General features: G+C 38.3%; 1 protein-coding gene across 5 annotated transcripts in view; it reads left to right on the top strand.

Moving 5' to 3' along the window:
- GRB10 (growth factor receptor bound protein 10) overlaps positions 1-18,587 on the top strand; it is a 146,882-nt gene that overhangs the window by 100,165 nt on the left and 28,130 nt on the right. For 4 of the 5 annotated variants that reach the window (XM_075212637.1, XM_075212633.1, XM_075212636.1 and 1 more), the window contains 2 exons: positions 5,508-5,594; positions 13,925-14,081. In XM_075212637.1, the coding sequence (XP_075068738.1) occupies positions 5,508-5,594; positions 13,925-14,081 (244 nt within the window). The remainder of the gene's footprint in view (positions 1-5,507; positions 5,595-13,924; positions 14,082-18,587) is intronic. The other variant, XM_075212635.1, reaches the window with a different exon arrangement.

Genomic DNA, 18,587 nt, shown 5'->3' on the forward strand with positions numbered 1-18,587 from the left:
TTTACTAATGATCCAAAAACAAAGCACCCCTAATTTAAGGGCTTACCTAGGACTGTTGATCTGGTATTTGGGGGTGCACTCGGGCTCTATGTTGCTGACCACAAGTATCCAGAATGCTTCTTTCCCTTCCGAGGTCACGTGGCCACCCAGTTCTTTTCAGGACTTCGTGCGCAACCCTATGGGCTGCGAATGAAAATCCACGTTATTTCAGTACCGTGGATTGACTTCGCGGGCCGTTCCGGCGCGCTCCCGCGAAGCGGAAAGCTAATTGAATATGCCCCATGGTGTTTGAAAGCCAACTCGCTTGAGGATTGTTTGGAATTTTTTTTTTTTTGTTATAGGTTCCCTGTTTCTAGAGCACGCTGAGCATGTCCAAAGGGTTTGAGACCTAAAGTATCCAAAATATGGACTAAAGTTGTGCAGTTGTCCTATGAACTTCTATCTTGTACTGGTAATGCCATGCTCTGCTTAGAATGTGGTCTAAATAATTGAGATGCAAATCACATGCTTATATTTATCTGTGCAGACTGCGACACCTAGCATACACTTGGCAGTCTCATCTGCCAAGATACCTCGCCATACTAGACCGATTAATAAACACTGAATTATAGGGGAATTTGGCTAAATTCCATAAAATGTGGTGTCCACGTTCAACCCTCTTATTCGCATATCACTTCTATAACTTTTTTAAGGTTTAATTTATTAATTTAAAACTTCATTATAACTTTCTGTTGTATAGCTTTCAAGATCCTGAAATATGCATACTCATGCAGCATACAATTTATTGTTTCAGTATAAATTATTCTATGCATTGATTGGTCCATAATATAATGGATAATTCACTCCCTAATGTGAAATATGTAGAAGTTGAATGCCTCAGTGACTCCTAATATCCCTAGAAGTAGTAGATTGTAGTATGTGTTTTTTTTGTTTTGGTTTTTTAAGTTTTCTTTTTAGCATACTTGGGGGGGCTGTTCATTTGGCCTTGAGCTTCTGTTGTAGCCTCACGTATTATGGCTTATATATATCAAAGACAGCAAACTGACGATTCTCAGCGGCTTGTTTTTGTAAACGGAGAAGACCAAATCTGATGGGATTTGTCTTTAATAAAATTACATTTTAAAATGATGGAAAAACTAGAATCGGCGGTTTGTAGGAACGGCCGCTGGTTAAATATATTCCTATGCTTCTGTGCAAATTAGGGTAATATCTATCCTATTTTGTTTGAGATGAAAGTGGTCTGCTTCTTGACCCACAATTGAAGGATGTGACAGGATGCAAAGGCAAGGTGCAGGGTTCAGTTGTGTTTAAAGTTTAATGTCTGAAGTTTGAAGGGAAAAGTATTAAATTGAAAGGTATGAACAAATGTGAAGTTTATTATGTCATTCTGGCATAGATCAGGAATGTCTTACCATAACTACTCTTCCCCAGCTGTTTATACGGGTATTCACGCCACTCATTCTAATTATAATCTAATTCCAATTCTAATCTTGAAAATGTGATGTTTGCCCTGTATCTCAAGATCTACAACCTCATATGAGACCAATAAAAGACTGTCCAAATAAAATTAGGCACTACTTGACCATTTCACCGATGTAAAGACAGGGTTCATTTAAAATATTACAGCCAGCTTTAAAACAAAAAAAACATATCTTATGTGATTTTTGTAGTGGAGAAGTCTTCCACATATTATAAAATATATATATATATATATATATATTTTTGCACATCTAATGCATAAAAAGCCTTTTGTATATTTGTAGGTTTTTTTTATTGCACAGCAGAAAAAATGCCACTACATTCATGAAACATTAGAGGTTATTGCCCAAACAGCCTAATTAATAAAATGAACGCTAGAATGATTTGAAGTTTCGGGTACAAATGAATGAAGATTGAAGAGAGATGATTGTACAAATACTAATCAAGTGGACATAATGTACAAGTGGAGCAGAATAAAAATTGGATTCCTCCTTCCATGCCACATCCTCCCCTAAACTGGTGTAATAGGAGCGCAAGGTGGGCCAAAATAGGGCACCATTTACACATTGGGTCCTTTGTTGTGAGGACCTGGTGGAGAGACGGTCATAGTTCAGTCAGTGTGGGAGAGGAATGGAGTAACAGCTCCAATAAGTTGGACATTTATAATTTAATATGATGACTGATGCTTTGTGTCTAATCATGGAAGCCTAAAATATAAAGCAAATGTGTTTATCGAAGTCATATAGCGGACACTGTTTTATGTGTTCATCTATTTTTCATCTCTATGTTGATATTTCTGTAGGGCATGAAATAATAGCCTGACATTTTAGACTGAGATTTTGCCACCATAAGCTAGGAAAATGTTTGCTGTACAGTGAAACTGAAAAATTCTACTTTTGAATGATTGCAACAATTAATAAAGTATCCAAATAGAGGACTTTTTAACATTAATGTCTAAGTTTACATAATTTAGTAAAATATCAGCCAAGTGCCACGCCGCTTTTTTTGGTGATGCAAAAACTGAAGATTGTGGTTTTTTTTTTGTTTTTTTTGGGTTTTTTTTTAAGAAATGTTTATGGTTGTAAGCACTTTTTTTTTTTTTGGGGGTGGGGGCAATGCAATGTCAACACTTTAATGTAGGGGTAAAGCTTTTAGGGTCTTTGAACAGATTCTGTAAACTACAATACCAGTCATAGTATCTAATGCTGCTCTTTGAACAAAGTATACTTTATCCAACAGGGACAGTTGTATTGTGTTATCAAGAATACATAACTACGTTTTGTAAGGAGGTTGAATGCATTTGTTGAAAAATTAAGTGTTCATCATTTCACTAAACTATCACTTTCTGTTCAAGTAGAAACAGAGCAAGCTTTTGTTTGCAGTAAAGTTTCCAAAAATACTGATCAGAAATATCAACTAATGGAAAATAAGGATTAGGAATTAGGTTTTCAGTATGATGGACCTGGAAAAACTGGAGCATATGGGAGCCCTGTCCATGGCAGTTGTAGATGGTCCTATTTTAGCATTGCACAGATATGCCTATGGCCAGCCAATAATATATAGAGAAATCAACGAGATACATGATCTGCCAATAAGTCTGGACATGGATACAAAACTGGCTCGCTTGCTTAGGTGTATTTGTTAAAGGACCTGTGGTTGCGCCTCACATGCACACGCTATCCTCTTATTTTGTTCTCTGATGCTCTCGTTTATAAAACTTTTATGCACTTTTCCTTACACAATGTTGCCTTACTCAGTCTTTTGATGACACTAAACACAAACTTTACAGAATTATTTATCCAATAACCACTGTATCTAGACAAAGTATCTCACAGTATATATTCATTATAAATAGCCAATACTCACAACATATCTATTTAAATCAAAGTATTTTACTGTTGACACAGAAAAGCTTGCATTCACAGTTCACACATATATCAGAATGTTGTTCAACATAACATAGTACATCAATATAAAATTAACCCTAGGTTCATCACCTTTTTTCCTTATGCTATCCTTGCTTTACATATGTATTCTTGATAAGAATCAGTATTTATAATATTGATTTGACGATCACAGATATCAGACAATAGCTACAGTCATCTCTATATAAATAGTTAAATCCACATTACAAAGAGACACACATAGCTTTATAGATCTATATATTATCAATGATACTTATCAAGTTCTTGTATCCTGGATGCAATTCTTCATCTGCAGTGTAGGGAACGTTTCTGTAGTATAGAATATTTTCCTGTAGCTTAGTGTAGGCTGTCTACAGAAAATATATATCATATAGAGATACACTGCACTACAGATTATACTAATGTAGTAGGTCCCTAGTGTAGTATAATACTCGTTGTCCAGTAGCAAGCAGTTTGAGGGGAGAGTCCCGGGTCTGGCTTTTATAGTCCAAACCCGGAAACTCCCGGCCACCCCAGCGGCAACGTGTGTGGTGGTTCACCACACACATGTGGACCTTGTGTGTGTGTGTGGGCCAGGGGTGGTGATGTCATCACCCCTGGCGTCTTAGGGTCATCCATGCACACTCCGAGATCCCCTTCACAGTGTTTTTGGATGAATTGAGTATAGCTCCTGATAAAATATATTTTCATATAAGGGCTTCAAATGTGAGAAATGGGCAAAACTTTCTGTTTTAGTGATGGCTCCATCTGTTTGCCATATTCTTAATTAAGTGGCTGTAACAAGGAGCAGGCAAAAGGATCAGACAATTTAAGTTTTTTTTCAAAACCTGCACAAAGAGCTTTAAATGGTCTAGTATTTAATTTCTTCTTGGCAACATTGATTTAAGCAAAGAATTTGAGGCTAGAATATTTTTAAAATGCAAAATCTTGCCTACAAAGCCCTCCACAATGTTCAACCATTTTTCTCCTGTAATCCATGCATACCTCTGTTAATCACCTATACCCAGACATGTTGTATAATCTCCTCCCTTTTCCATGTCAGACTACATCTGTAATACAACTAGTCTGAAGTGTGCACTACCATGGCCAGTTGGTCAAATTTTTTTTGGTTTGGTTTTCAGAAGTATGCTATAAAAACCCATCTATTCTGTCATACCGTAATATCCTAGTGTTTGATTGGTAGGTAAGCTCTTCCCTTATCACGGAGTGACCACACAGCCTTCAATGTCGTTATTGTATAAAATGGTATACCCTTATGTTGGCCCCAATCTCTGCAAAGCATAAACTTGTTTGGGGATTTTTTATTTTTTTTGTATGCATGGATTACTGCTGCTTTTTATTGGGATGGTCACTGATGCAACAGAGTTTAAATCGTTAATGAGCAATCTGATATACTGTGGGGGCCTCATGGAGCACCCCTCTAAGGTCAATATGTGGAAGGCCCTTTTGAACGTTAATTTCAGTAATTAGTTAAAATACATTTAAAATAAGATTTAACGGGCATTTTAAACAAGTGTTACAAGCTATAACAAAAATGACCATAAAGCGGGAATGGGCTTGGGCTGCAGGTGAGGGCTGTTTGTTGCCCACCACTGGTTTAAATATTGCATACAACTTTGACATTCTATTGTAATCAATTTGTAAGTTTTAATATGCATTTTGTATTGTATAGTTCGTATTATAGTTGAGGCTCATGCACACGGGTGTGCATATACTTGTATAGCAATACTTAAAGAGGACAAAAGTGCAATGGTCAGTCAATACCAAACTTGGTGTTTGGTCTCAAACCTTTCCTGTAGCATAGTGTATTAAGTTACTATGTGCTAAAATGAGCGTTCCCACAACTTATTGTATTTTGCTAAGGAAGGCTACAGACTAAAATTGATAAGTGAATACAAGTGTAAAGATCAATATAATTTTACTTTTTAGATTATTAAAGTGCCTTTAACAGGATTTGAGAACCTAAGCTAAAGGCTTTAAAATTATGCATGTTATTTTGCAATGTCTTCATAGGATGTATGCACAGATTTTAATGTCCCTGCCGTTTTATGTTTGGGTTCTCCAGTGTCTCTTAAAAATTGGCCAATCCTTTTCTTAATACAGGATGCTGGAGATCACAGACTTAAGGTTGAAGAGGTCAGACCACTCCAACAATCTCCCCTACCAAACTCTGGAACAGTGGCATGCATGGTAGGACAAGTTTAATAACTAGAGCAATAGTCACACAATTTTGTTATGTGATATGTCAATCAGACTTCATTCTAAAAACCTTGGGAAAGTGTATACTGATATACACCCACAGATTGAAAATTCTAAGTTTTGTGGAGGGTTTTGGTTGGTTGTTTTTTTTTCTGCTGAACCTTTTTAACTTTGCTGCCCTTTAATCAATTTGTCTTTCAATTGTCTTTAATCTATACTTTCACTTAGTTTTCCGCAACTTTTGCACCCTTTTTCTATCTTATGTGCTCCTGTTTTTGAAGAGCAGCCAATCAACGGAATGTTCATGGCAGAACAGAACATTGCAAGATGTGTGCTGATTTGGTGGGGGCAGTAACCTGCCCATTTGTGCGAGTTGTGTAAGTGAGGGGCAGGTGGAGGCAAATAAAGCCACAGACTGAGATTTTGATAGTGCATAGTCACTGCAACAACCTACCTGCCAAGATAACTCTTGGGAAACCAGAACATTGTAGTGTGCCCTAACCTACTAAAACCAAGAGTGACCCCATCCATACCAGTCTGTCTTCAGACACCACGCCCACTCAGCAAACCATGTAAGTTTTTGTGGCCCCCAAAACATCTGGACTGCTGGCAGGTATGCGTGTACACAGGTAGTGAAGTTTCTATCAAACTGCTGTATGAAAGTGCTTTAACACTACAATCAACTTGTTATATTTCAGCAGTTTATTTGTAGCAACATTTCACATGCCTTTCACTTAGAGGCTCTTTTTGGAGTCTTTGGATGTATTGATCAGTAGGTTCATATATCAGGACTGATAAACAAGGGCAAGGTAAGAAACGGAGCACAAGTTGTTTACCTTCTGCCTGGATTTAAAGAACCAAAAATATTTAATTGCTCATGACCAATGAGATTGTTTTATATCCAGAATGTATAATGCAGAGAAGTGATTGTGACTCTGCATAAGACTTTGTATGTGGTGCTCTTAATGGGAGAGTGACAAGACCCTTCAACCAGAGCAAATGTACTGGACACGTTTAAAAGGAATGATCTTTGTCCCTACATTAATCCCATCAAATTCCTTCAACTGGATCCTAGTAGTGATCACAGGGAATCAATTGGGTTATACAATATGTTATTGAATATCTTGCTATTTAATAAAAGTAGTTTCTAGTCAAACAAAACCTATTTTCAGTTTGGGTCCCTAGGGCCTATTGTAGTGCAGAATTTGCAAGGTTCAGTTTCACTATTAGTACCTAGTCCCTTAGCTATTAAGTTCATCATCTTTGTCATGATCACCATTTATTTATATAGACCTAACATCTGTTGTACTGTACAGAGAATTTAACATTATTCCGTGCCTCAATGGATCTTGGTCTAAACTCCCTAACGCACACAGACTAGGATTAACTTTTTCAGAAACCAATCAACCTACGTTTATGGAGTGTGGGAAGAAACTAGAGGAAACCCACCCCATGCAAACATGGGGAGAGAATACAAACTCCTGACACATAAGGCCTGGTTTGGGAATCTAACACATGACCCCAGTGCTGTGAGGTCGTCTGTCTGCTTCTATTTGGTGTTTTGAGATTCCAATAGGAAGACTATTGTTACTTGTATTGCCACTGCCCCTGTTAAATGGGCCTCACCATGCTTTGCATAAGGATATTTTTGGCAGAGAAGCACTGCAAAAGTTTTCTCCAGCAGGGTCTACTGCCGGCAGTAATCCTTCAATAGATGAGGATTGCCCTTCTCCCTTTCCTAAATTGGACCCTAAATATCTCTTCACAGGGGCTAGGGGGTTGTGTGGCCACCTGGGTTGGTCACATAGGGGCCTACATTGAGCTGGGTCACTGAGGGAACTGCATTTTATTTTAAGATGTTCCAAATAGGCTGCTGAGCAAAGTCTCTCCACCCCAGGCTAAAATTTGTCAGCCCCTGATCGGGGGAATTGAGGACTGCCAAAGTTTAGTTTAAGACCCCCAGAACTAAAATTTTGCTTGCCCCTGTCCCTTCAGCCAAACACTTTTCTCTATTAATTTGTAGTTTTCTTCTCACGACTTTATGTATTTACTGTACTCATCAGTTTTTCACTGTTGGTTTTGCTTTGGTTTTAGATCTTTAAATTCCCTCTATCTGCCACCATTCTGTTCCTTCATCTTTCTCCCTTGTCTATTCCTCTTGATAGTTTACTCACCCCTTCCGCTCTTTTCCTTTGTGGCTCCTCTGTTATCAGCTTTCAATGCATCCACATGACTGGTTCTACTATTCCTAGAAGCTGTTCTTGTGGCTGTCGGTGGAGGGTCTGCTCTGATCCTGTTGGGTTACACATGCAGGCAGCTTGTTCTCTGCTTGCATTTCACTCCTTTTTTTTTTTTTTTTTTTTTTTCTTCTTTTATAATGTATAGTTACTATTTGTTTGCTTTATGTGCCCTGAACACCATTGTGCACTTATGTCAGCATATAATTATCAAATGTAGGGAAGATGCACAGGAATTATTTTATAATATAAAAAGGGGGTTTCCAGTTTGTAGGGCCCTGTGGAGCGAAGGGTGATTGTAGGAGCTCTTGGAAAGCTAGGGAAAGGAATCCTTAGACTCTTAATGCGGCAGGATGTTCAGAATTACCCGGGGTATAACCTTTGACTCATTGGTCTAAGATAATGGTTATACTCTTGTTAAACTGTTTATAGCTTCTAGTGTTTTGTGCAATAAGTGGGTTTTAATTAGATGCTCAGGCTCTGTTCCTCGGCAACCAAACACAGTCGAAGTTAGGGAGCCGAGTCGGCTCCGTATTTTCGCGCTTTTTCGGATTCCAAAATGAGGCAAAACATCTTTGTGATGTTGTCGGATCTTGCAAGTTTTGGAATCTATAAATACCGCCCTCCAAAGCGATCGAGCGCCATTTGAGAGAGGGATACAGAAGGGGTAGGATAGTGTAGAACAGTTGGGCAGGCAAACTTAGAGAATTGAAAGAGGAGGGTGGTAGCAGTGTTAAAGAAGGCTCCATTGCTAATTGTCAATGCTGAAATAGAAATATACCAGTCCTTGCAGGCTTTTCTTCTAAATTTGCAGTCAAAGTGTACGGTGTTATCAAAATGGATTCACAGCAGTACAGAGCAGGAGCACCAAGCAGCTGCTGCCACCAGTCATGATGCAATTCCTGTACATCTGGTAAAGACGATGTAAAAGTACATAGTGGTTTTTAAATCGGGGAAACAAAAATGTAAAAAAAACACCTTTTTACCTTGGTCAAGAAAAAAAGAGCTGTAAGCCAGGCAGTTATCTGCAGAAAAAAAAGAAAATTGCCAACATACACACGCAGTGGCAAAGAAAGAATGAGGCCTTCGCCTTTCTCTGAATGCGAGCTCTGCAACTGTCACTGAGGCATCTTCTTGTAAGGTCAGTCGTGACCAAGCAAGGCCTTGTCATTCGAAGTCAAAGTGGTGCCTTTACGTGTAAAAGCCGAGCTGGAAGAAAACAGTAAGGCATTAGAGGAAAATGTATGTTCAGATTCAGAAATGACACATCCCGGAGGAGAGTCCATCCATGAGTTCTATGTGTAATCGTGATCATTCTGATAGTGTACCCATAAAGGCCCCTTTCAGCATTTCTGCAGATGTGTGCCTGAACAGCCCGAGTGTAGCCGCTGATGCACCAATTGAGGATGCCACTTTGGAATTGCAACAGGATGAGGGGAATATTTGCCTAGCTGACGAGGTCGCTAATGAGGATGTTGAGGCTGAGGATGATGACATCTTGCTACATAAGGGTTAATTAACAGCACTGTTACCTTAGGTGCCATAAGGCCATTGTTACCTTGTTTTGTGGGGGCCCAAACAAACCAAGCACATCAGCCACAAAAGTGCCACTCCTTGTGGCTGAAGTGCTTTGTTTCTAAAAGTGTGCATGACCGTTTTAAGATACAACATAAGGGTGCATGGGAGGGCCCAAGGACAACTCAATCTTGAGCCACTTTTCTGCCACGGTTGTTTGCCAATGAGTCCTAGATGTGCTAGAAACTGCTGTGTGTTTGAGTCATTGCTCTGTCTCTTGGCATCCAGCCAGGTCGCTGCAGTATTTGTCCAAAAGTGGATGAAAATAATAATGTGACCTGTGAGGTGGTCAAAATTGACTGCAAATGACATGGAATTAGCGGTGTTGAGATTGTAGGATCAAAAAAAAGTGCAAAATGATGTGGTTTTTTTGGGTTTTTTTTTTCCCCTAAATAGATTCAAAACCAAAACAAATTCTGAGAATGAGGGATATTGGTACAGCCTGGTGCATGTGCTCCCAATGATACTTGAGCTAGCACGATTTATGTGGAGTGAATTTCCTGCATTTCTGAATAATATAACAAAAACAAAATATGCTAAATATTTACAAAGATATGGTGTCTCTTAAAAACCTTTCAGAGGATATTTAGATAAAGGAGGATGGCAAAAGGGGTGTGGTAAGAAAGAGGTTGAAACACGGTTTACTAAAAATTGGATGTAAATGAGTTTGACTTACTACTGTAACATACACTGAAGCTGTGCAATATTTATAATTATAAACAAGCGCCTGCATTACTAGTTCTTGCCAGGCAGTTTGAAAACTGCCCTACCACTTTCTGTAGCGCAACCTTATACCAAATAGTCTGCCTGACATGGCAGCAGTATAATGGTGTAGGGATCTGATCAGTCTTTGACAGATCCACCTCAAATGTTGCCTTGCAGTTTAAGTGTCTGTATACACTTACATTGTATCATTAAACCAAACTTTAAATTTTTTTATGTACTACCAATCACAAGTGCCAATATTTGAGTATAGTTTCCAGAAACGCTGCCAAGTAGGTACATCCAAGCACAAAATCACTTTATGAAGTGCACACTAGGCAGACATAGTTGGTCTGCTGAGTATGCAGTTTTTTTTTAGCAATCCAAAAATCTATCACAACTACTAAAATATACAAGCTCTTTGGGAACTAAAACCATTAAAAAGCTTATCCCAGACTAACAACAAGAGGTGACAAAACAAATATGTCTGTTTCTGCATGTTCTAGGCAAAAAAACTACTGCTGAGTTATGGTTTGTGAAGGGGTGATAGGTGATGAGGTTATTTTCTTGACCTTTTATTTTACTTTTTGGTAGATTTTCATTATTGCTTACCATAGCATTCACTTATTATGGACAACCCTCTTATTTACGATCGCTTTATAGTTTGTCATGGTCTCTCTTGCTATTTATTTCTACAGAGAAAATAAAAAAACGAAGTGTTCAGCCTGTAAGACTATTCCAACATGCTGAATAATGTTGTCAAAGAATGGACACTGCATTTTGCCTTAATGAGAAGGCAACTTTATTTCTAAATGGCAAGTAAGCACCCCTCACCCACTAGGAAACACCCCCTCCACCCTAGACAGTGGTGCATCTCCTCTTTTCAGTCTGAGTATTACGCTGGGCAGTGACATAGTAGCCCAGCGCCACTCTCAAAGCCCATAATTGACATTCAGGAGCAACAACTGACTGCTTCAGATGACCAGCGTCTCATGTAAATGCGCTGCACAGACGAGGTGCCTTGGTGCAGGAGAATGATGCAGACGCCTTGTCTGGAAGTGCCAACACTGGCCATGACCGAGTGACATTATGGCACTCGATGGCAGTATTTTTAGCTGCCCCCAACCAGTGGCTGCCACCTCAGTTCTCCTAATTATAGTACCGGCCCACTAGCATATTTATTTTTTATTTTATTTTAACATCACTCTAATACACATGCTGTTATCTTTTAATAGTTTTAGATTCCATTGCACCCTATAGTGTTAAATTGTTCAGTATTTTGTTTGCTTTTCAACTACATTTTATGAACTAAATAACACATACTGGTCAAACATAAAGCATAATATGCCTTAGTCCTTTTGTATTGCTGCTTGTACGTTTCAGTCTCTTCACTTTCCAAAGTCTGTGTGGAAATGATATTGCTGCCACTGCAAGAGTCTCCCCACAAGAAGCATTTTGTTTAAGCTCTAAAAGCTTGTTTATGATGGACAGGTAACCTGATCTGTGTCAATCAGTCAGGAGCACCAATCACAAGGGGCATAGAGGAGATTGCAGCTTGTGATTGATACACCCTCTCACTTCCCATTGCCTCCTAAAGATCGTAAGCTTTATTGGGGTTTCTTTTCTCTATTACAGATCCCCAGGAAATACAGCTGCACGGGGAATGCAGAATAGATTCCTACATCAAATCCATTTCTATAGTTGAATGATGTCATTTTTATTCTTGTGATTTTAGGACCATAGAAAGATCTTTTCTTAATATAAGTTTATAGAATTCAAAGCATTATACTATGAACTATTCCCTAAAATTGTACAGAAAGAAACTGGAGGCCATTAGAACTAAACCTATGATCTAGTTTCAGTTAATTGCTACAGTTGATGTGTGGTGTGCCCTTTTTCAAAGTCTTGACATAGCAACTATACCTTCTGCTAACATTGTTATATCTTTATTTTAGGTTACTCTGTCAATTATGCTTTAATGAACATTTCAGAAACCTAGAATAACCTGGCACTCAATGGTTAAACACATCACATGCATATACAGTTTGAAGCAGTGAAGGCAAATTAATCTACCTGCTCTGGTCCATAATGAAACGGCAGGGGAAAGCTACAGTGCTTTTGTCATCCTTGTATGAAGTCCTAATCTGTAGCAAAATCAGTGAATGTGTTCTGATCCTATATAGGAACGGAAAGAGTTATCAAGCAGATCAGAAGTTCAAATGCTCAAGTTGCATGTGGATGACATCAGCTGCTTCCAGGCAGGGCTATTGTTTGAGCAGTTTGGCACAGCAATCAGAATTCAGAGTACACGCATGCTTTTGGCAGAGAATCTCCCCTCCTCCTTTTTTAGCTTTTTTTTTTTCCCTACTTTGAACTTTTTTATTTTCTTGGGGGGTTTTGGATATTAACATATGTGGGTGGTCATAAAACAGATTTTTCTCTAGGGTGGGATTTTTCTTATATAAATGCTTCAGAAAAAAAAAAAAATTGGAAGTCTGCAAGAGTGTGTGGGAAATGATTACATCAGTCAGAGGAGAACTACGATTGGTCTGCAAAATGTGGTTTGATTCACTACCTAAAAGATTGACTGTGTAACCCTTTGAGAGGAGCTCTGGAAGAGTTGCCTGCCTTTCCCCAGGAACAGTGCCATGTAAGACTGGCTACGTGACAGGTACAGTACAGTAATCCGTTGATACTGTGTAGGCTACCCTGAGTGTGCAGATTTTATTCTGCAAGAGGGACTTGGAAGGCAGAAAGGAAAAAAAAACTATTTCAAGAGGCAATATAGACTTAAAAATGCCATCTTGTTCTCCTGACTGCTGCCTGTTACGTGCAGTAGAGGTAAGATTTTTCTTATTCAGTAATTCTAATGATATCCTCATTAGTTTGTGTTTCACTCCTGAGTGCATGAGTAAATGGTTTATGCACTTGTATGTTCACCTGTGAATATTTTGTCTATGTATGGCATAGATATCATCTTTAGTATTTATAAACTCATCTGTGCATTCATCCTTGTGTACATGATAAAATATTTAAAAATAAATAAACAAAAAATTTGAATGCATTTAATGTGTGCATGCAGGTTTCTCATAACATAGGCAACCTGCTCCTAAATGTGAATATATGTAAATGTACAGTGTTATAATAGATATACTGTAGAATCCTGTAGTGGTGATCTAGGATTGTGTGTGCCATTAATGCATGCGGGTCATGCACTTGTATCATTTTTGTGTTAAAAGGGAAATCTAACACTTGATTAAAATAAACTAAATTGCAGCAGTATCCGTTTTGTCGATGTAGGGTAAAGCACATTTAAATACTGCATTTTAACCCTATTCAGGTGTCTAGAATGCATGTATTCTAAACAGTTTTGTATATAAAAATGTAAGTGTTCTAACATAACATTGTTGCACTTGCCACTTTTGTAAAATTCTCTAATTTTAACAATTATATACTGAGATGGATGTCCTAATAGCTATGGCTACACTAATGTCCATCTATCACTGAAGCCTTATGTAAATATTATGACCTTTTTATATTCAAGTGTTTAAACGGAAAAACTGCCCATAAATATATTGGCACCTGTGATTCAACCTTTTAAACATTCAACATTTGGGGGAAAAAAAAGTTAACAATTGATTCAGAAAGAAGTGATTGAAACTTTAGAATTCTGTGAACTAAAGTCATTCTGTTGGAGTGATTTTATATTCCTTGCATGATGACATCAGTAAGGCAGAAGGCAAAGCGGCAGAATTGTTAATGCATTGTGATGGAACTTAAGGCTATTAAGTGTGTCCTTTGTTACAGGTTGTAAAAGTCTTTAGTGAAGATGGGACAAGCAAAATGGTGGAGATTCTAGCAGACATGACAGCCAGGGACTTCTGCCAGCTGCTGATTTACAAAAGTCATTGTTTGGATGATAACAGCTGGACGCTGGTGGAGCACCACCCTCTCCTAGGATTAGGTAGGGAACTGTCAAGGAAGGTGATCAAGCCATATGAAACCGCTTTATTAATTGCCATTTACATTTTATATCAATTGCTAGGCCTACTTTATATTGTAGTTTTTTTGTAATGTTGCTGCACATTTTATCTTCAAATGTCAGACACTGATTACACTTGTAGGTGACCATGATGAACACTTTCAAAGATCTATCTAGACACCACACTTGTGATTTTGTAAATGCTTCTCTGAAAGCCCAGGATTATTATAGTGATGACCTAGAGAAGCCTGTTATGCCAATTTTGTATGGGCATAATATATTTTTTATTGCCATTTTAGATTACAGTAGATATTCTGCATGTAAATTGTTACCATAAGTTAGTAATTGTCACCTACTTGTGCCGTGTACCAATACAGAAATTTATATAGTGGAATCCTACTTTTTTGTTTATCTCCAGCACACACACATCCATGAACACAGTGGTTCTGTACTTTATATATTTTCACATCATAGATGAAGGTGTGGATACTGAAACTTTCCATGTATTTAAATCGAATTGGTGTGCTTTAAAGCCTATAATTACATCATCTGAGGCAGGGGCTGTGGAGCATCTGCCCCCTGGGCTGGTTACATAGTGCGCTAAACTGGACTGGGTAACTGGGCTACATTGTTTCCTGACCCCCTCCATGAGATTGTTCTGATTGGGCTGCTGAGCCAAGTCTCACACCCCCACCCCAGCTAAAACCTGCCAGCCAGTCCCCTGATCTGAGGTATTGAGGACATCTACAGTATAACACTTTAAGCAGTATTGAGTCTGCTGTTTGCTAGAGATCAAACTACATCATATATTTTATATAATCTTGCATGGCTGTGCTGCCTCGTTAAAAATTTAAAATGATCACAGATGCGTTTTTGTTTTGTTTTTTTTGAGCTGAAGATTTCAGTGATTGTTTAAAGTGTCTGTAATAGATTTAGGGGGGTATTCAATTGTTAGCTAGAGCCGCTAAAATCCCGCGCTCGAAAAATATTACCGTTAATACGATAATAGCTCACTGGATTTCAGCTCGCAGCTCCGTAAATTACCATATTAACAGTAATATTTTTCGAGCGCGGGATTTTAGCAGTTCTCGCTAACAATTGAATACCCCCCTTAGAATGGTTTTCTTTTGTGATCATGTTTCCATACTTCAACTATCGGCCTCTGGAGATTATGGTAAACTTTATAATTTCACATCTACCAATAATCTAATCTGCAAATATGTTGAAACATAAATTAATGGCTAAAAAAAAACAAAAAAAAACATCTAACTAAAGGGGGAAAAAAAAAAAAAATTGCGGTGGAGGGGAAACTTGTACAGTATACATTTAAATATCTTGTTTTCTCGCCAGAAAACTTAAAATGATGAGGTGAAAAACTCTGGTTTTTGGACCATAAGGGGCATAATTTAAAAAAGGGAACATAACATTTTGCTCAACATCCTATTCACGCTAACTAACCATTGTGCTTTTCACAAGGTATCCAGACACCTTGGCTTGACATACATTTAGAAGTCTAATATTATTTGGTTTTAACCACCACTAATACATTCGGTATGCTTTATTTTGCAAATGAAGTTTAACTTTTTGAATTGTTAATTTTCAGAAATTGTTGAATATGAATGTGTCGTTTGAAATTGTGTGAATATACTCAATGCCATTGATATTAAAACAATGTTTGTGTATGTGTGTGTATAAATTATACACACTATACACAATGAGACTGTTTAAATCCAAGAGTCCTATCTGTGTGTAGTATCTTATAATTGGTAATAGGATATCTGTTACACAGCATGAGGTATAATTACTGTTTCACTGAGAATCCTCTGAATTCCCCTTTGTGTATCACTGGAGGCTTCTGTCCTTGCTGAGCTCACCTTAGGACACCTGTTTGAGAGGTATACCAACCCAGTCCACCTGCCCCTATTCTTGGAGCTGGTATGGTGGCTTCATATCTGTCGTGTATTACATTCTTTCGCAAGTTTTTGTAAGATGCCTATACATGGTCAAAACCAACTGCTCACTCTGATCAATGGAGCGATGTTCAATTTGGCCATATGTGTAAAATACCCAACATTCACCACTCTGCACACACATAGTATTACAGCATTTGGCCAGTCACTAATGAACTTCACTAACCTGAACCAAACAGTTCTTCAATATTAGAACATCTCATTCAGCCCGATCACAGGATTTCAGGTTATGGGCTGCATTTGCAAGAAATTGGGGTTTATCCCATGTCTAAATGTTCTAATTTATAGATTTTAATGGCCAAATTTTGTTTCTTAATAAACACATACCACCCAATTGTCTGCCTGGCTTAGCAATTTGATGGAATGTGTGAGTAGTATGTTCATGGCACTAGCGGTCCAGGCTTGGCTCCTCATGCACCAAGGCCTAGCAACAGGCCTGACACCAGGAATATTCCCAGGCCTAGTATTGCATCCTTAAACCAACATTTTGCTAATTTATGTCCAAATACTAACCTCTTTTTCAGAGGATTTATACTTCCAACCTTTCCTCCAACATTACTGGAAAAATGGACCGTTTTGCAGACATTAACATATGCGTCACCAAAACAAAACCTAAACTCAAACCATGGCTTTATCAATACCTTATTTGAGACTCCCGTTGCGAGGGACCCTTGGATCTTTCTCCTTTGCTACCGTCCCCCGGATCTTGATAAATTCTCTAAAAAATTGACAGCACACATCCTCACAGCCGCCAAATCCCTTATTGCCCTCAACTGGAAGCGTAGTTCTTCTCCGTCTTTTTCGGCCCTTAATCTGGCATGTGGCAGCAATGGAAGAGATTACTTACCACTTACACGACAGAGGTCACGCTTTCAGCCAAGTTTGGGCTCCATGGCAAATGGCGGAGAGCGCGTTCCCCTCTGACACTTAATATCCTCGTGGTGACCCATGTTTGGCGAGCGGAACCCTGTTCCTGCTCTACCAGCCCTTGACCTTCTAACACATTCTCATTATCTTCTTTCTGACCGCACTCCTGCCTAGCTTTTGTGGTCTTCCTTCTTCCCTCCCCCCCCCCCCCCCCCCCCAAACTATGTTTATAATGTCTGTTTTATGTAAGGTAAAGCAAGAAATAACTTAAAAAATTGGTCAGCTTACATCTCGAGTTCCCCTGTGGACTTCTTTCCTGGATTTCGTCACAATGCAAATGTCTTTTTATGTACACACTGTAACTTTCAGATTTCGTATTTTGTATGCCTTGTAAAGCTTGACCATTCAAAATAAAGAATTATAAAAAAAAAAACATACTCAAAAATGACACATGTACAGATGGAGCAAATTTAAATTGGACCTATAGCATAAAAAGAAATCGCCCAAAATGAAGTGTGCACCAGTTAAGCTAAAGTCACCATCCAATCTAGTGGCAGGCACTCTTTACGTTCTGACTTGCTTTGATTCCATCTGTATACGAAGGATATAACCATAGCAAAATAGTCTTAAATTGACACTATCCATTGAAATTGTCAGCATTTTGGACAATTGAATCGCTTTACTTGCCTATGTTTAAAATAAGCTTTTGCACTGAGCTACTGTAGTTTGTAGATATTTTAGTTCCCATAATTAATTATGGGATGCTCCTTGAGCCTCTACCACTGGATTGAGATACAAAAACATCCAATCTGTGGCAAGCATTGCTGCTTGCATACAGAATCAAAGAATCTGTTCCATGTTTGAAAAATTTCAGGGCTCTGGTAGAGGCCTGAAAAATACGGTGGTTGGGATGACAAGGTTTCTAACACTTTATGGAAAGTGAGCTCCTGATTTATATAACTCAAGTATGAATAATCTACTAGCAATCATCTTAAGAAGGGTTATGTATTTATGTAGAATCACATAACTTGGGATATTGTGTAGATCAGGGGTCAGGGAACTCTATTACCTTTTACCCCAAAATATATTTAGATATGCCGATGTTACCCCTTGATTTGAAAGGAAAGAAATCATATATTATTGGAATTCAAAATTCTAATGAATCTATTAAAAATTTCTTTGAAAGCTTCAACTTCAAAACTTCCGGTTTTGGAGAAATGATGTTGCTTCATTTTTATACGAGAGCATCAATATTGGGACATTTTGAGGTCAGAACAATTTGGATACAGTCTCTAGCGTCCAATCTATTTCTCCTTTGTTTTTATGTTCATTAGAGTGGAAAATCCTTGTTCGCAAAGATAGGTTGTTACAAAAGGCAGCAACTTTTTGACTGCCTCCTCATGTGCAATTTTGAATGCCTTTGCAGCTGTTGACATCCAAAAATATGACAGATCTGCTTTGTTTTCAAATGCAATACGTGCTTCATTATTGCATCGAAACTCAAGAAGTTCCTCTGCCAACCTTTGAGGCTCTTCTGATACAACAGCAATTTCACATTTAAAGGGGTCGATAATCCAACTGGCAGCATTACCCCCAGGAATTTAATTTTTACCCCATTTGGGGTAATTTACCCCTGTTCCCTGACCACTGG

This window comes from Mixophyes fleayi, chromosome 5, assembly GCF_038048845.1.
Source record: "Mixophyes fleayi isolate aMixFle1 chromosome 5, aMixFle1.hap1, whole genome shotgun sequence".
NCBI lineage: Eukaryota > Metazoa > Chordata > Amphibia > Anura > Limnodynastidae > Mixophyes > Mixophyes fleayi.